The sequence below is a fragment of the Drosophila obscura genome, unplaced genomic scaffold (genome assembly GCF_018151105.1).
Source record: "Drosophila obscura isolate BZ-5 IFL unplaced genomic scaffold, ASM1815110v1 contig_73, whole genome shotgun sequence".
Taxonomy (NCBI): Eukaryota; Metazoa; Arthropoda; class Insecta; order Diptera; family Drosophilidae; genus Drosophila; species Drosophila obscura.
In genome coordinates, this window is record NW_024542865.1 from 2,122,125 (window position 1) to 2,141,094 (window position 18,970).

Genomic DNA, 18,970 nt, shown 5'->3' on the forward strand with positions numbered 1-18,970 from the left:
ACCATCGATGATTTGTTCGGTTGCATCGATACTTCAGAGAGCACATTCGATACTTGTTAGCCATAATAATTTCGCAAACAAAAATAAAATAAAAAGGACTAGAAAAAACTTATTAAAACTTTGGTATGGGCGTGACTGTGCTACAACCGTATCCCATGCCCGAGGGTAAATCTGGCGCCCATATCATCGATTACCTGGGTAAGCGTCTGCTCTCGCTTGGCGCTACGCATGCCGGCCAATTCCTGGTCGACTGCGAGACCTTCATCTCGACACCGCAGCCGCACAATGGTACACCGGGACGGGCGGTGCATGTGCTGCACAACTCGGAGTATCCAGCCTCGACGTTTTCGATCATCGACAGTGGGACCGGGAAGCAGGTCTCCCTGGTGGCCGACAGCATATTCGATCTGCTGATGCTCAAAATGACCAACACATTCACCTCCAAGAAGCAGACAAAGATTGAATCACGTGGCGCCCGGTTCGAGTACGGCGACTTTGTGATCAAGCTCGGATCCGTCACCATGATGGAGCACTTCAAGGGCATCCTCATCGAGATCGAGTACAAGTCGTGCATGATACTGGCCTACTGCTGGGAGATGATACGCGAGATGCTGCAGGGTTTCCTCAACATCAATGTGGGCAAGGATTTCCCCTCGTACTTTGGCACACAGACCATCATGACGGCCATGGGCCAGCAGCAGATGCATCCCAAGCACAACGACATGTACGAGCCCACGGATACGGTCAAGCAATATCTGGAGCAGTTCACCAACTATCGGAAGCATGTGTCCATGCATGGATCCCTCAGCGGCACCAGCGGCATTCAAACACTGGGTGGACAACAGCAACAACAACAACAGCAGCAGCAGCCCGTCCACATGTCCCCCTCGCCGGTGATGGGTGCGACGGGGGGCCTGGGCATGATCCGATCCTGATGCGAGGTCAAGCTGGAGCCGCCCGATGCTCCTGCAGTGACACTACTGGAGACTGACTGAACGATGGACGAACGAACGATTCATTGAAGAAAGAAACAACTACTCAATGGTTTTATTTTTGTAATGTATATTTTTAACACAATAGTTATATATATTATATATAGATGTGTAGGGTTGTGGTGAGTGTGTTTCCTCTCCTCTCTTTTTCCGTGTCTGTGTGTAATCGTCTTAAAAAAATATATATAGCTGGAGTAAAAAAATTTCGAATTTTTCCTCTTCAATGTGTTTTTGTTTAGTTTTGGTTTTTGATGGGTTTTCCATGAGTTTTCTTTTCTTTTTTTTTTGTACAACAAAAAGATTTTGTTAACCTGATTTCGCATCCAACTGTTATACAACGAAAAAAAAAACTAAAAGGGGTTGTAGGAAAAGTGGAAACTTCTTAAAATATAAAATGCAATTATTATCCTTTCGAATTACAAAAAAAAAAAAAAAAACAACCAAATTGTTTACCAAAAGGAAAGTTATTTTCTGTATGTGGAGTTCATGGTTCATGTGGAATATATATATATATTTATATATATATATATGTATAGGTATGTATATTTTAAACATAATTATGTGTACGCCGTGGCGCTAGTCTTCTCACACACACACACACACACGAAAATAAAACGTATCTATGCAAGATTTTCTTTTTAAGGAAGTACAAAAAAATATAACTATAGATAATAACAATTGGTTTGGATTTCACACACAAGCTCTTAAAAGAAATTGGGCGGGAAACAGAGAAAAGAAATTTCAAGGGACATTCAAAGTTTAAATGGTAAGCAAAAATAACTGTACATGAAAATGTTACATGTTACAATAAAATAATATTGTTGTTTGGACATTTTAGGCCGCCGCCGCCAATAGTAGTAGTGGCCACAGTTTTTCTCTTGATTTAATTTACTTGTACCCTTCAATTTGCATTGTTTTCACATGAAATATCATAAGGGGGGTTATAAGTGCCTGCCTGCGCGTGTGTGTTGTTTGTGTGTGTGTGTGTGTGTGTGTGTGTGTGTGTGTGGGTGGGTTGTTGTTGTGTATAACAGTTCGTATAAGTAATTTGCTTCGCTTGCAAGTGAGACATACTATAAATGGCAGCCGTGCTATAAGTACGCCGCTGATCTGATCCATCAATCCGTCCGTTCGTTCGTTCTTTCATCAAACAAACAAACAAACCAAAAAAAAAACCTCAACTTCCAGGCTTTCCACAAAAAACAAATTCAATCATCGTGCCCTCCCGCCGTTTCTTTAGGGTATTTACTTTCTTCTTGTTCTTTTTTGTTTTGCTTTCTTGGGCGGTAACTGGATCTCTACTTTTTTTTTTTTTTTTTTGTTTATACACATATTTAAAATATATATTTCTTGCTTTAGATTTGCTGTTCCTCGTTAGATTAATATATATGTATGTATGTATTGTATGGTTTTTTGTGTGTGTGTATGTTAAATCGTTATAGTTATAGTTTAAACGCGGAGATCAATATCCGGATTGATTGTTTAATGTTGTTTCTGTTGTCGGGTTTTTTTTTTGTGTTGTGTTATGTGTGTGTTTGTTTTCTCGATAGTTAAGCGATAGTTTCTCTGTGGATCAATAAAATTTGCGACAAATAATGCATTTCTCTCTTATACTGCTACTGCTGCTGCTGCTGCTCCTCCTCCTCAGAATCCTCTTGATATTTTGCTCCTTTTTGTAGTTGTTGTTTCCACTCATCAGATATATCCTTTATGTGTTGTTGTTTTTGTTGTTGCTAATAGTTTTGGTTGACTTTGGGTTTTTTTTTTTTTTTTTTTTGGGGAGGGCGGGGCTGTTTATATAAGCATACTACATAAGTCCACCCCGTTTTAGAAAAGTTCCTCCCCAATTTAGTCGCGCATTGGAAAAATAGCCGGCTTGACATGACCGCCATCGCCTTCCGAGACAAAGCGCTTGCGTCCGCTGTATATAATAGAAAAAAAAACAAACAAAATATTAGATATTTTATAAAGATGATAGAAAAACGAGTTGATAAATATTTATACATGTTGCCTTGAAATATGGAATTTCTACCAAATAACAACTGATCGATCAGTGATCATAATTCAGCCATAGGATAAAGAGCCATTAATAATATTATAACCTTAACAATTTCTTAATTTTCAATTGCAGCAGGGAGCAATAATAGTTCCATAATAGTCTCAGGATATCATAATTAGGTGAGAGACATACGGATAGGGCCAAATAGATTTCTTCATTCTTGAATCATATATGTACATATGTATATTGATCCTCGTAAAATGTATAGTTTAACGGTTCTGATTTGTACAGTGGACAAATAAAATAAACCCCTTTTAGCTCTAACAAGCAAAGCTTATTGTGAAATAGGTCCCCAGATGTACTTAAATTTTGACCGTTTTGAGACAACCAATCGATATTAATATAGTTTTTTTTTCTTAAAATTCATGCACAGCAGGTATATTTATGCCCTTGTACCTTGTGTATGCGGGGTATGAAAATTGACATCTGCAGAAAGTCTCGCTTGAAAAAAGAGAAGAGCAATTGCACACATACACACACACACAAACACTCACGCACTTTGCAATTACACAATTATGCAATGCAAGAAAACAAAGAACAAGCCAACAAAACAAAACAAAACGGAATAAAGTGTTGCATAAAAGATTTGCGCAAATTTGGCAAAAACAAAAAAAAAACAACATCTTAAACAACAAACAATTTGCACAAAAGTTCATTCAACTGCTGACCCTTTTTTCGCTCTGTCGCTCTCTTTGCTTCAGACTGCTCTCAGCTGCAGAGTACTGCAACAACAAAAACAAAACAGCTGTGCAAGTAGTGGGTGAGAGAGCGGGAGAAGCTGCAGTGCAGTGGTCGGTCTCTCTGCAGACAGTTGCCAAAGCATTGAAACTAGTTTTTGTTGTTGTATTCAGTGTTTGTTTTTTTTTTCGTTTTTATTGAGAGAGCCGGCGGCTGCTTTGACAAGCGCAATCGAAGAATTCTAAGCTGCAAAATGCCAAGCAGAGCCTTAATTGCTGCATTTAAATATAGAAAATAAAAAAAAAGAGTCAAGTAAAATAAAACAAAATGTGAAATGATAAGTGACCCGGCCACAAACAAGAACAAAGCACATGAGCGCGAGAGGAGAGGATAACAGAACAAAAGCAAGGCGGCCGGCCTTTAAGAAGCAGCAGCTGCTTTCGCGCAGCAGACAGTGTTGCGCATCTGGCTTTTTCACCCGCTATACTCTCGTAATTGTAGATCTGACAGCCCAGCCACTCCGCTGTGCGATTCCTCTGACACGGAGTTTAGCTTCTTTTTTTAGATTTGTATAATCATTTTAGAGATCAAATAACAGTCGGCATTAACAAGCTACAGTTTCAGTTTCCTAGCCTTTAGTAAGGGTATCAAACTATTCGGCCACTGCAGCTGCTTAAACACATGCACACTCCTGATACCCCGTTATGTGCAATTCATCTGGCTTTGAGTTTAGACCTTTTTTTCAGCGGTTTTTGTTGTTGTTTTTGTTTTTGTTGCTTGTAGTTTATTTTTGCATCATAAATTTGGCTTTTTATAGAAATGTGAGCAGTTTCGTTGGCGGTGTTGGCGGTGTTGCCGTCTGCCACAACATCCAGGGGGTATTGTGTATGTATGTATGTATGTATGGAGTTTATGTATGTATGTATGTTTCGGTCCCTGTATTAGTGAGAATGGCTGTTGTTACTTTTGTTTTGTTGTTGATTTTAGTTGTTGTTGTTGCATTTAGTTGTCGCTGCTGCGCTTAAAGTGGCAAAGAGCAATAGCCGCAGCCAAGGCGAATGCAAATGCAGTTACAACAACAACAGCAGCGGCAGCAGCAAAAGCAACTAAAGTGGGAGTGGCAAGCAGGTCGATAACAGCAACTTGGCCGCCATGTTTACCTTCGCGCACACACACACACACACTCAAGACGATCTTGAGCCACATGCAGGTTGTTGCACCAAAAGTTTGATGCGATAAAAAATAAAATCCAAACACAAAACTAAACGTCGATAAGAGCCGTCCTCTCTCCCTATCGATATCGAGTACATACATACATATGTACATATGTTCATGCAATGTGGCTCTTTTTTTAGAACAGATAAAAGCAAGTTGAAAAGTCATTGAGGCCGAACCTCTTGATACCCTGCTGCATTTTTTTGTTTCTCCTAAAAGCATTAACCGTTCATTATTATGGAGAAGCGGTGAGCTTTTTTTTCATTTGGCAACATTCGCCGGCATTCTCTTTGGCAGCATTCACTTGTGTGGGTGCACTTGAGAGCAAGGACGTGCCACGGACGCTTAGAGGTATGGCATATAAAAACGCTATATTTTATGCTGTGTGTATTTAAAAACTATATCACAATTTCAGAGATGTGTGTTTTAATGTCAAGAACCAACTGATTTTATCACTAAGCATTGCTTTTCCACCGATTGTACAGAATGTAAATAGATATAGTAGCTGTGTGGGTACATACACATATAGATTTGTAGTTACAAAATGAAACATGACTTCTCTGATGGAAACTGATCGAGAATTGGCACGCACACAGGGGAGGAGGGGGGTAACATTCTCACCGTAGCAAACATTGTAACACACACTCTTTGCAAGGGTACAATCAAACAGCGATATTGCCCCCAAGGCGAGGGGAATAAATCAACAATTAAGTATGCATAGCAGAAACAGAAAGAGAAAAAACAACAAAAGAAACAGAAAGGAAAGGAGAAAAAAAAAAAACAAAAAGCTAAAAACTCTAGGAGTACATACATGTGTATTTGTATGTATGTAAATATTTATATGTACATATAAATATAACTAGCCGGCGGCAGGCACCTGATAAACCGGCAACTGGCCCGGACTGCCCCAATGGATGACGCGGCAGCGTCGCGGCGCCTTGTCAGTGTCGAAGCAAAAAACTAAACTGCGCAATAGAAATTTCATAAACAAACACACACACAGACAAACAGGAACATACATACATATATCGCTGTGCATGTATATGCATACCTGTGTGTATATAAGAAATTGAGCTAAAAGCGTATAAAGAAAATAAACAACAACAAAAATAAAAGAATAATAAACAAGTCGAAGCCGGCAAAAACAAAATATAAACACACACAGATAAAAGCACAGCAGACGCATACATACATACATACTGCTAGGTATACTTATCGGCAGACTCCAAAGCAGAACAAACAAACACATTCGGCCATGCAAATTCAAAGGTACACCCTACTTTTACCTACATACTTATACATATTTTTAAAAATAGAATAGCCTTTGGCGCCTTTGAGCAAAGCTTGCAGATAAAGCCGGGCATTCTTGCGAATATATCGAAAACATTTAATAGCATGCGGAAAATAACATTCGCCTGGGAAACAAACAATTCCATCAGCATGCAATTGCCCTTAAGCTATCTTTAAAACAGCTTGCAACAAAAAACAGAAATAATGTGGTTCTAAGGAACACAGAGGACAGACGGATATGGTAAGACCAAAAACAGCTGTTGATTCCTTATAAAAATAGTTGCATGGAAATTATCAGGCCATTAAATATTATACCCTACACGAGCGTATAGCAAAAAAAAAAAACATAATCAACAAGTGTTAATCAAGTCTTCTCTTTCATTTCAAGGAACTCCAAGTCCAATGTACATTCCGTACCTTACTCGGAATGAAACTGATATGCTGTGTGCCATATGGTGCAGGGTATTTGCCAGTAAACAACTTTTTATTATGGCGGCGGGGGGGTATAAGAAGGTGGGTGGGTGGTTTCTTTTTTTGGGGGGCGTGTATCGGTGATGCCCAGCTAAGATTACGTAAAGAATTACTCGCTCTTATTGCATATTGTTGGGTTTTTATGTACTCGTAAGTATGGGTTCGATGGTGATTTTTTTTTTATGCATTTGGAAAAGAAAAAGGGATAGGAGAGTGTTAATGAGCGACTTACCGCGATGGCACATTATTAATGATCTTGTCGGTGAGAAAACCGGCACGGTTGCAGCGCTCGACAAAACGATCGAGTATTATATAGGCCAAGGGCACATCCAACACAATATCTGCCATATCATCAAAAGCCCGAATGAAGCCCTAAAATTGGTCAAGAAAGGAGGAAAGGGGACCAGAACATTAATATACCATATGCACACAATGTTCTCCACAGCTCCATTTACCTGCTCCATGCCCGCTGGCAGCACCAGACATGTGAGATCCAGCGATTTGAGCAGCTCGCACATTGCTTCCTCGGTGGTCTGGCTAAGCGATTCCAGTGTCATGACAATGGCCTCGTAGACAAGCTCATGATGATAGTGCGGCACCTCGAGGGCACGCAGACAGCGATGGGCCTCGGCCACATCACGCGACGATATATACTCCTTGAGTAGCAATGTCATCTGCTTGGTAATGGTCTTCACCGGACGCAGCGGTCCACCCATGCCCCAGACATTGTCGAGATGCGCCCAAACCTGCTTATGGAGCAGCGAGTCGGCACGTCGCAAAGCCTGCTCGGCATACTCGCTCAGCTGCAGATGCTCCTCGGGTTTGGCCACAAACTTCGGTGGGATGCAATCGTCGGCGATGGCGCGGGCCATAAAATTGCCCAGCATGATGGGAGCCTCTGGGGTGTCGAGTATGAGATCGGGCAAATTGGACAGGAGAATGTTGAAGCCCTTCTCGATGTCCTTGCCAGTAATGACACGACCATATAGATCCGAAATCAGCACCGAGGTCATCTCGCGCTGCGAGTCCTTGTGATCCATGGCTATCTCCACGAGAATCGAGGTAATTTGTTCTCGCAATGGACTTTGCAATATCTCATCAAAGCTGAGGGCCACCTCGTGTGTGTCACCGTGCTCGTAGTATTCCAAGACAATCGGCTCGGCCAGCTTGAAGAACTCATCCGGTGTGGTCTCGGTGATCACCTCACGGAGCTCCACATTCCGATCATTGCACTCGCTGTCATAGTTGGGATCGTTCTCGTCCTCGTAGAGCTCGGCGAGCGCCTCAGAGCCGGGCAGACCCCACACACCCTTGCCGCCAGCGCCGCCCTTCTTGGGTAGCCCACGACCACGAGTTAGATTCCGCGAGCGGCGGCTGTTCTTCCAGCGACGATGCGGCACCACATAGCCACCTGGCTGTGGCAAAATCCCGGTGGCAATCGCAGCGGCGGCACCACCACCACCACCACCACCACTAGCACCACTGGCACTGCCCGATCCCGGGCCACTGCCATTGGTTAGGGCGGCGACAGTACCGTTGCTGCCACTATGTTGTCTCTGTATGAGCCTCTTGGCCTTGCGCTTAATGCGTCCGTCGTCGCCGACGGGCAGCGGCTTCTTGATGAGACCATGCCCATTGGAGCCGCCATTGATCTCCACTGCCTGGATGTCGCCATTCAGCTCGCGTTCCACAGAGCTCTCCTTGGAGTCGGAGCCTCCAGAGTTGTGGCGACGACCGCTACCGTTGTTGGCATGTTTGGTATGGGATGATGATTCGACTTCCATGATTGCTTTCTTGCCTTTACCTTTCTTCTTGCCCCGCTTGGAATGCACTGAAAAATTGGCGCTGTGTTTGGGATCCGTTTTGGTTTTTGTACTGTGACACCAGGTGCCGGTCCTTACTGCAACAAAAAGAATTCAAAAACAAAAAAGTAATGCCAAAGCTTGTTAAAATGTGGCTCAAAGCTAATTTGAATGCTTTCCAAATGTCTGGGTCTCTGGTCTGGTCTGTTCTCGTGCCCAAAAGCTTGTTCTGACGAAGGCAAAAAAAAAAAAAATAACACACAAAAACACATGCTGTCTGGCACGTCGCCTCCATACAACCCATACATGCATACATTCGTATAAACATATATAAACATATATTTATATTGTAAACGATACATATGTACATACAAATTTACAAGTGTGCAATTTCTCAGTTATTTTTTTCAGCACTTTATGCAAGTAATATATGTATATGGAACTGTAGTTCTTCTATCTACAGCTAGAGACAATAATAACGGTATTGCGTCTTTTGAAAATTGAAAGTGTGTGGGTGTACGAGTGGGCAAACTCTCCCTTGTCAAAATTCAAGGTCACAAACACAAGCATACAAACGACATAATTTGTGTTACCGTTAAAGCTTTGGCAGCGCCCGGCACAACATTAGCGCCATCCCTGTCTAACCAATAACTTCGAAATGAAGTTGCTTGTAGGTATGTGCAAATGTATGTATGCATTTGACAGACAGCTGCTGACGTGTGTGAAAAGGAGCAGCAGACCAGTAAAGCTTCTACTACTCTTCTCCTCTTTCACACCACATCCCTGCTAATGGTGCATTTTTTCGAACATGTAAAACATACAATACATAAGAACAATAAACATACATCCATACATATATATTGTACTTATATACCATATGTATATAAAGCAGCGTTGCCTCTGAGGTTTATTATTGCGTCGCTGTTGCTTTTGCTTCGGCTTTTACTTCTTCTACACTCCCCCCCCCCTACCTCATTCTTTTGGGTAGTTCTTATGTACTGTGCCCGCTCGTTCGTTTATATGCTGTAACCGGTTCTTATGTTTGTTTTGCCCGGTTTAACCTTGAAAGTTTTAGTGCGTTTTACGAAATTTCTATGTTATTGCCGCGGCATGGACATCGACATCCATCCCTTTCGCACTCACCCCGGAGCTATGTTCGCACTTGTTGTGCCCCCTTTTTCGTGATAGGGCGCAAAACCAAAACAATTTTCGGCTGTTCGCTCTCTCGCTCTCTTGCTTACTCTCTCAACATGGAAATGTTAGAGGGAGCATAAAACCGACGCTGCCGAAATTGCGTCGCAAAATTTTGCAAAGCTCAGAAGCCTAGCAGAGAAGAGGAAGAAGAACGCAACATTGTATGCTGAACGTACTTTAGTACAGTGTCAGGGCAAAATATCAGGGTTACCTATATTTTATGTACATTTATTTGTCTATCATTACTGTCATTCTGTTTCAACAGTCTATGAACAGTCGCGATCACAATAAATAAGCAACAGGAATGAGCTGATGACAAATAAGATTTACTGATGCCTGAGCTAGCCAAGGCAAATACACAAATAAATAAATACTGTATAGCCAAACAAACAAAAACAAATTTTGATACCCCCACCCTTTCAAAGAAAAACCTCTCTCCCTTGGTCACAAAAGGCAGCTGTTTTTCAGCTACGCTACTGTTCGGTTGTGCGTGCGTGCGTGCCGGTCCAATTTATCACGTAGGCCAATCTCCTCCACTCAAATGAGAAAAATTCCCGAAATTTCCAAAAACCAATTGGAGGTCTGCTATAGATGCTCGGAAGTAGCAGGCCTTCAATTGTTTTCACAGATTCTTAAAGAGTAAACATGTATGTACATATGTGGTGTCAGAAGCGCTAAGAAGGATCCCCATTGTTACGGATATAAAAAGAAAAAATCTAAGCCATCCATTATTTCGGGAAGACACTGTGACCCCCCCCACTCTATTTTATGTATTTTTGTTTTGTATTTTCGCTTTTAGTTTCGCATTCGCCGGCAATTGCCAGTTTTTTTTTTGCTCTCACTTTGGATCACTCTTCGCTGATTGTTTTTTTTTTCTGTCTTTCTTTCTTTATATTTCCCCTCCTCCCTTTTAGCACTTACCGCTGTTTGTGCTGCTTGCTTCGCTTCGCGCTGCTCAGAGTCTCACTCTATCTCTTCCGATGCTGCCCTACACTCGCGGCGACCACAACGAGGCGACTGCAACTGCAAGAGCAACAGCAGCGATTTGGGCCAACTGCAGCAAATGCAACAGCAGCGCTGTCGACGTCGGCTGGGTGCGTTCACAAAGTTGAAGTTGGCGCGCTGCGCTGGAGCCTGGACTGCGCTGAGCCGAACTGAGCCTGTTTTTTGTTGGTGTGCTGCTGCTGTCTCTCCTCTCCACTTCCTCGTTCTTGGGCTTTGCGGCAATTTTGCGTGGGCCCGAAAATGCAGTGGGAGAAAAGCTCTTTTTTTCAATTTTCGTTTTAAACTCTTTTTCACAGCTCACAGCAAAAAAAAATGATTTGGATTTTCAGCGTTGCAGCCGATTTGTCTCCTTGTTGCCTCCTGCTTTTTACTGGAACCTACGATGCAGTTGCACACACCCACACACTTGCATACACACTGGCTGGTATGTATGGAGCAGCGGGATGGAGCTTATTATGTTGTTGCAGTTGTAGCTGCACTTTTCTTCAAGTAGCCAATACAATGCGCTGTTGTTGTTAGTAATTTTCTTTGATCTAAGATTTTTGCTGGGCAGAAAACCGTTTTTTTTTGGATGAGCTGGAGAAAAACACCGTACGCCGTGGAATTAATAACTGTGATAGAGGTGTCAAACCATCGAGGGCACTATCGATAGTATCGATATTTTGCTGTTTGTTTTTGTTTTTTCAAAACATTCAATGTTTATATTCCTCGATTTTGATATTCCGTTTAAAATTACAAGCTAGTTGGCCCTCTCAGCCCTAATCAAATAATTTTAGCCGATAGATACATTAATTTTCTACATGATTGGCAAGTTTTCAGAAGTACTTTTTATTGGATTATTTACATATTAAGGTTCAAACAAAAACAACATAAAACGAATGTGACGTCGTTTTTGAGGCGCTGCCAGACTCGTGCAATTCGTAGTTGCTAAGGGCTGCCATACCATGATATTTTGTGACATGATATTCCTCGATTTTGATATTCCGTTTAACATTACTAGCTAGTTGGCCCTCTCAGCCCTAAAACAATAATTTTATCCAGTTCCTCAATGAATTTTGTTTAGGATTGGCTTGTTTTCAGAACTATTTTTAATGGGATTGTTTGGATAATAGGGTCCAAACAAAAACGGCCAAAGCGACGTTACACGACTAAACTTTTGTTTGCGCCGCAAGCATAAGATATGAGGTGTGAAGTATGACGTCACAAAATTCAGAACTTTCAAGAAAAATACCCACCTCACCACATAACTCACCGTGCGGGATTTTGTGCTTTCGCGCAAACATGGTATATTTAGTCCGTCGGGGCTAGGGTGAGGTCCTTACGAGGCCCTTAAATAAAGTTTGGCCGGCTTAATACTGGGGCCATACCTTGCCATGACCCAGTCGAAAGAGAGCACTCAAAACGCTCTCCGGACTCATTTCTGCGTTTAATTGTGAGCCACTATCGATAGTTTCGATATTTTACTGCTAGCCTCTACCACTACCTCGGGCGCTCCGGGGGCGCGCTGGCGCGCGCGCCGCCGGCTGGGATGGCCGCGTTCGGGGGCCGCGTCGGCTCGCGCCCCGTGGCACCGCGTGTGCGTACCCCAAAATGACTGAAGCCCAACCCGTGCTCCTCTGGGTGTGGCCTGTGGCCCTGTTGTTGTGGGCGTGTGTGGCCCTTTCGGGCCGGTCCCCCCCCCCCTGCCCCCTTTGTATCTCAGTGGCCATTATATTTGTATTCATATTTGGAGGTTCAACTGCCACTGAGAAAAATCAAGGGGGCCCCAGTTGTGGCGCCCGGTTGAGGTCGCTCGACTCGACGCGGGTTGAGGCATTGACGAGCCGAAGCAGAGGCAAAGGCTAGCCTAAAGGAACCGCGCGCCCGTCGCAACATCAGCTCAAAACAAAACGAAAAAATATTTTATGACCGCTTCGTCGGTTGAGGGTTGATCCGGCCCTGATGGTCGCTACACACCAGCCCTCAAAACAAAACGAAAACCAATTCAAACGGCCTGCCCAGGGTGATCGGCACACCCGTTTACGTAACTGAAATAACGTCGGTTTCGGCAGCTAAAAATTATTCTGCACATATATTTTGGAGGTACACAACCGCTGCTGCCGTCGGCTGGTGCCGCATGAGCCGCGCGGCCCGCACCGGCCATTCCCAAGATCTGGGAACGTTCGTGCTCAGCTGCGCCCCTCGTTGTATGCTGCACATCTTGTATGTGCCTCTACTATCGACTGTTTTGCGACTATCATGATAGTATCGAGCTTGACTGTGCGCTTATGATATGTTTGGATGGGCTGCTATAAAATACGAAGACACATTTGTAAACAAATCGACAGGTGGCATCTAATTTTTACAAGATTGCAAGTTGGACAAGTTCCTAACAGGTTTCAATGGTTTTTTAATAATTTTTTGAGCCCGATACTATCACGATAGTATCGATTGTTTTTTCTTCAAAACATTCAATGTTGATATTCCTCGAATTTGATATTCCGTTTGATAATACTAGCTATTTAGCTCTCTCAGCCCTAAACAAATAATTTTATTCCATTGATGACTCAGTTATCTAAAAGATTGGCTCATTTTAGGGACTCCTTATTATTGCATTGTTTATAAAATAAGGTTCAAGCCAAAAATGTCAATTACTGTACATGGTAACTACATATCAGCTATATGTTATCGAGTATGGCCAATTGTATACCCTATTTTCCTTTCCGCTCTCAATATTATATCGACGGTCTTGATTGTATTTTTAATATAGTTTGTTCTAGCAATAATATAGTCTATGGAATCGAATATTTTAAACATTAGGAAGTGTGAAACAAGGCACCTATGCATGCAGGAAATTTGAGATAATAAATGAGTTGCCTGCAGCTAAAACATATATACCCTTGGTATCCTCTACGCAGAACAGGCGATCACAAATTTAAATAAAACGGTTCTTTGCCCTTCTGTTAATTATATTGTCTAAATAAGTAAGTGAATTACGAGAAATGTTTCAGCACATTTTTATATAAAAAAAAAAAATTTAAAATTGATTAAACTCGTGATCACCTCCGCCGCAAACAAATTTTGGTCAAGCGTTGGTCTCCGTGCGATATTGCGGTAAATTTTCAAAAGGGGAAACGAATAGGAAGCAAAGGGAAGAGAATAGATCAAATGACAAAATGCAGAAAACCAGCTATGTATGTATGTAAATTCGTACGTATACATATGTGTACACACTCGTCCGTGAATATATTCTCATATAATGCGACTATTTATTTTTCTTAAACATTTCTTCGCGTCTCTTATGTTCGTTAAAGCGCATACGTTCGTTATGGCGTATTTCGCGTCGCACTGCTGGCGGATTGCCCTGGGGATTACGAATTAGAAATTTTTTGTTGCAATAAGCAATAGGATCGTAAGTGGCCACCGCCGGCTCGTCGTCCCAATTCTCACTGGACTCGATTGGCTCCTTTTTCTCGTGAGGGAGCGCCTCAGGCGCGCTCAGTTTATCCGGATTCACGAATTCCGCGAATGAAGAGCGATCTGGACACTCCTCGACATGAATCTGATGAGAATAAAAGCAAAACCAACCGATTGCTTATATTGTTTAATGGACTGATAAATGGCCAAGCCAACGCTTACCTTCATCTCAGTTATGGTCAAAATATGGGTGATGTTGAACGGACAGCGGACTTTCTTGGAGCCATGATGATTGGGGGCGCAGCGGACCAAGTGTACGGCCATGCGACTGCGCAAAATGGAATGAGCTTCGGCAAACGGACAGATGAGGTAGTCATCTTTGTCGGATGGTGCTACCTTCAGGAGCTTGTGCGACGACATTTTCAGGAGCAGCAAAATTTTTTTGTTCACACAAAAACGGCGGCAGACAATTAGTGTGACCGCGGATGTATCGAGTCGAGGTGTCAAAGCATCGCGGGCACTATCGATGTTTTGCGGCTTGCGATGGTTTACGACTCTAAGACAAGGCTGCCAGATCGGCACCATACATAGCTAGCAAAACATCGATACTATATCGATTACCGTATCGATTGTTGTTTACCTGTTCTGGACGCACGTGCATAGGGCTGTGCAGAAATAATTTAAGTAAATTGTGTTAAATATAAGTTAAACGATGCCGCCAGTGGCGCAGGAAGGCAATTGCCTGATTTACCGTGGCAGCAACTTCCTTAAGCAGCGCCTAATCCTCGCTTGCCTATCCGGCAAGCCCCTTAAGATCACACAAATTCGCTCCGAGGATGAATCCGCCCCCGGTCTAAGGGAATACGAGATCAGTCTGATACGTTTACTGGACAAAATCACGAATGGCACACGAATCGAACTCAATCCGGCCGGCACCAGTGTTATGTTCACGCCCGGCCTGCTGCATGGCGGCCAAATCCATCACGATTGCTGTGTCCAGCGTGGCATTGGCTACTATTTGGATGCTTTGATTGCCCTGGGGCCATTCTGCAAGAATTCGCTGCACTGCACTCTGCGCGGCGTGACCAACAGCAAGGACTCACCCTCGGTGGATCACATCAAGGGGGCCGCTTTGTCCCTGCTGAAACGCTTCCTCCTGGTGGATGAGGGCCTCGATCTGCGTGTGGTGAAGCGCGGTGTGGCGCCATTGGGTGGCGGGGAGATTGAGTTCCGTTGCCCCGTGCGCAAGAGTCTGCGTGCCATCCAGTGTCAATCGCAGGGCATGATCAAGCGCATACGCGGCACGGTATATGCGTGCAAAGTGTCGCCCGCGATGGCCAATCGCACCGTGGAGTCCGCCAAGGGATGCATGCTGAAATTCCTGCCCGATGTGTACATCTATACCGATCAGAATCGTGGCAAAATGTCGGGCAATTCCCCGGGATTTGGCATTTGTCTGCTGGCCGAGACCACCGAGGGCGTTTGCTTTGCCGCCGATTGTAGTTCCAATACCCGCGAGGAGTCTGTAAGTAGCAATAATCAGATTCTCCCGCCCCCCCCTAATGGGAACATCTCATCCTAAAATATCTCGTATGTCATTTGTCTAGGATACCCCTGCTGTGCCTGAGGATCTGGGCCAGGAGGTGGCCATGCGTCTGCTAGATGAAATCTATCGTGGCGGCTGCTGTGACTCTGCCTACCAATGGCTGGCGGCTCTCTACATGGCCCTGGGACAGAAGCATGTCTCCAAATTCCTAACAGGTACGACCGAGAGCGCTCAGAGCATAAGAATTCGAATATTTAAGTTCCATTTTGCAGGCGCTCTATCCACCTATACGGTGCACTTCCTGCAACATCTGCGCGACTTCTTTTCGATTACGTTCAAGCTGGAGAATCCGGAGGCCGAAGATGAGGACGAGGCCGATGATGTGCGCGGTGCCCAAAAGGTGCTCATGGCCTGTGTGGGCATTGGCTATACCAATATCAATAAACGTGTCAACTAACTGATTCTCTAGGCTAACGATTTATTAGAATAAACCCCGGAAAACCCCGCAACTATTTTCGATGTTGTGTAAACGAATTTAATATCCTGTACCATTTAATGGATTGCATTGCAATACTCCCAAACGAAATACAGAAATGTGATGTGATTTATAGCCAAGGGGCACGGCCATCAAAACCATGGCTATAAATCATATATCTGGCATACAGAATTCCCTTTGCCCATGTCCCATCGGGAATTTATTTAATTTTTAGATATACATCTTTATAAGTTTTTAAAGTTTTCCAAGGCAGCTCCATGTGTGGACCAAAAGGTTTTATATTTAATATTAAATGTTGATTATAGAGCAAAGAGTCGTCCGCGTCGAGAGTATCACAATTGCATTGGCGTTAGATTGCAATGTTTTATAAAGCTGTATATATGTATATAGAATATTTATGTTAAGAAATTTGGAAATTGTGTGGTGTAGGGCTAGCTATCGAAGATATGAATGGCTGGACAGCTCCTGACCCGGCTTGAAGATGCTTTGGTGTGGGAAAGTTTCCCATAAAATGATTTTCAACTTAGGCAGAAAGGAGCCGCCGCTCTGCGCGTATTTGCCAGAATCTGGCACTTAGTTTCCTTGGATCCCTCTGTGCCTGGTTAGAGCACTATATAATTTTGTATATATCTATATATATTGTATATATTTGGTGTGGTGCATCTGTAGGCATTGCACAATCCCCTTGGGCTGTCATCCAGCACCTGACTTTGTGCTGCGTTAGCCGCAGTCGCTGCAAGTTTGTTGCGTTTTTTGTTGTAGTTTGTTGTTTTTTTTTTGCTAGCGAGATGTACCTAAGCTAAGTGTTTTTGTTGCCGTTTCCAATCGGCTCAGGTTACACGAGTATGGTTCAAGAACCTCTCTCTGATAACAGATCCGGTTGCCCAACGCAAAATCGAATAGGATTTTTTTGCAAATGCAGCATTTTGCCCACTCGCTGGCTCGTAATATGCATTCCCGTGTGCAAGATCAGCAGAAAGAGAACCCAGAGCCGAGAGCCAGACTTGGACTTCCTCTGGTCAGCACAAAACGCCGCTCAGAACGTCTGAGAGCGGGCGCTCTATAAAAAGCCAAAACATCGCTGAGACAACCATCAAACGTCGATCAACGTTTGGACAAAACAAAACCCAACCCAACCCAACCCGATTCGAAATCAATCCAATCATGAGCCTGCGACTGTGCCTGCTGCTGGCCTGCCTTTGCGTGGCGGTCAATGCCAACAAGGATGCATCCTCGACGAGCATGCACGAGCTGAAGCCCACCAAATGGCTGAGTGCCTCGGAGCTGGAGAATGTGCCCTCGCTGAACGACATTACCTGGGAGCGTCTGGAGAACGAGCCCCTGCATAAGGGTGCCAATTTGATTGAGAAGATCTGTAAGTGTCATGCACCCCCCCCCAACCTTTCTGAATAATCACTAAATAATATCCTCCTTCCGCCACAGATCATGTTAGCCATATCAAGCACGATCTGACGCCCAGCTTTGTGCCCAGCCCCAGCAATGTGCCCGTTTGGATTATCAAATCCAATGGCGATCGTGTGGAGGCCAAGCTGAACAACTATGTGGAGAAGGCCAAGGCTCAGACCGGTTTCGGTGAGGATGAGGTTACCATTGTTTTGACTGGCCTGCCCCAGACCAGCCAGACCGCCAAGAAGGCCATGCGCAAGCTGGTCCAGGCCTACATCCAGCGTTACAACCTCCAGCAGCAGCAGAAGAATGCCCAGGAGCAGCAGCAGGGACAGGAGAAGAGCAAGGACTACGACTACACCTCCACATCCAGCGAAGAGCAGTCGGATCAATGGAAATCGGCCAAGACAGCCAGCGGTGATTTGATCGTAAGTGAAGCAGCAAGCCCCCAAAAACCAAAAAAAACCAACAAACCCCTTTGACTCATTTATTCGATTTCCTCCCCCCCCATCTTTAGATCATCGATCTGGGATCCACTTTGACCAACTTCAAGCGTTATGCCATGCTCGATGTGACTGCAACCGGTGCCATGATCGGCCAGACGCTCGTGCAGCTGACCAACAAGGGTGTGCCCCAGGAGATTATCCATTTGATTGGCCAGGGTATTGCCGCCCATGTGGCTGGTGCTGCCGGCAATGATTTCACCGCCCAAACCGGACACAAGCTGCGCCGCATCACCGGCCTGGACCCCGCCAAGCTGCTCTCCAAGCGTCGCAACGCCTTGGTTGGCCTGTCCCGCGGCGATGCTGATTTCGTTGATGCCATCCACACCTCTGCCTATGGCATGGGCACCTTCTTCCGTTGCGGCGATGTTGACTTCTATCCCAATGGCCCGGCTGCTGGTGTGCCCGGTGCCAAGAACGTGATCGAGGCCGTGGCCCGTGCTACCCGCTACTTTGCCGAGTCTGTGCGTCCGGGCAATGAGCGCAACTTCCCAGCTGTGCCTGCCAATTCGCTGCAGCAGTACAAGGAGAAGGATGGCTTTGGCAAGCGCGCCTACATGGGCCTCCAGACCGACTTTGATCTCCAGGGCGACTACATTCTCGAGGTCAATGAGAAGAGCCCCTTCGGCCAGCGTACCCCAGCCCACAAGCAGGCCTCCTACCACGGTGTCCATCACCAGAACTAGGATCCATCACCCCCATCCCCACCCCCCGGACCCTTTGGATATGCTCATGTCATACACAACAAACAAGCTCTGAAGAAAATTTAACTTAACTAACAACGAAAAAAAAACAACCTTAAAAAATCCCACAAAAAATAAAACCCGCAAATTTTCTAAAAATTAAATCCCATTTTCTATGAATTTATTTTAATATTTTAACATTAATTGCAGTACTTTCCTGTGCACCACGAATT

At 44.3% G+C, this 18,970-nt stretch overlaps 5 protein-coding genes across 5 annotated transcripts; 3 read left to right on the forward strand and 2 right to left on the reverse strand.

Moving 5' to 3' along the window:
• The first annotated feature begins 25 nt into the window (after positions 1 to 25).
• LOC111065181 (mediator of RNA polymerase II transcription subunit 20) lies at positions 26 to 1,165 on the forward strand. Its single transcript, XM_022353203.2, has one exon. It carries the CDS (start codon positions 126 to 128, stop codon positions 933 to 935), a length of 810 nt encoding a protein of 269 aa, XP_022208895.2. The 5' UTR covers positions 26 to 125; the 3' UTR covers positions 936 to 1,165.
• A 1,275-nt stretch (positions 1,166 to 2,440) lies between these two features.
• LOC111065180 (programmed cell death protein 4) lies at positions 2,441 to 11,318 on the reverse strand. The gene is made up of 4 exons (XM_022353202.2): positions 10,623 to 11,318; positions 7,161 to 8,605; positions 6,938 to 7,077; positions 2,441 to 2,913 (listed from the first exon to the last, which is right to left on the reverse strand). The coding sequence occupies exons 2-4, from the start codon at positions 8,487 to 8,489 to the stop codon at positions 2,841 to 2,843; spliced, it is 1,542 nt and encodes a 513-aa protein (XP_022208894.1). The 5' UTR covers positions 8,490 to 8,605; positions 10,623 to 11,318; the 3' UTR covers positions 2,441 to 2,840.
• A 2,621-nt stretch (positions 11,319 to 13,939) lies between these two features.
• On the reverse strand, positions 13,940 to 14,541 carry LOC111065073 (gametocyte-specific factor 1 homolog). The gene is made up of 2 exons (XM_022353041.2): positions 14,325 to 14,541; positions 13,940 to 14,247 (listed from the first exon to the last, which is right to left on the reverse strand). The coding sequence occupies exons 1-2, from the start codon at positions 14,520 to 14,522 to the stop codon at positions 13,951 to 13,953; spliced, it is 495 nt and encodes a 164-aa protein (XP_022208733.2). The 5' UTR covers positions 14,523 to 14,541; the 3' UTR covers positions 13,940 to 13,950.
• Positions 14,542 to 14,729: 188 nt separating this feature from the next.
• Positions 14,730 to 16,158, forward strand: LOC111065091 (probable RNA 3'-terminal phosphate cyclase-like protein). Its single transcript, XM_022353070.2, has 3 exons — positions 14,730 to 15,627; positions 15,710 to 15,863; positions 15,921 to 16,158. Exons 1-3 carry the CDS (start codon positions 14,815 to 14,817, stop codon positions 16,103 to 16,105), a joined length of 1,152 nt encoding a protein of 383 aa, XP_022208762.1. The 5' UTR covers positions 14,730 to 14,814; the 3' UTR covers positions 16,106 to 16,158.
• A 1,063-nt stretch (positions 16,159 to 17,221) lies between these two features.
• On the forward strand, positions 17,222 to 18,901 carry LOC111065090 (vitellogenin-3). The gene is made up of 3 exons (XM_022353069.2): positions 17,222 to 17,519; positions 17,588 to 17,979; positions 18,069 to 18,901. Exons 1-3 carry the CDS (start codon positions 17,309 to 17,311, stop codon positions 18,738 to 18,740), a joined length of 1,275 nt encoding a protein of 424 aa, XP_022208761.1. The 5' UTR covers positions 17,222 to 17,308; the 3' UTR covers positions 18,741 to 18,901.
• The last annotated feature ends 69 nt before the right edge of the window (positions 18,902 to 18,970 follow it).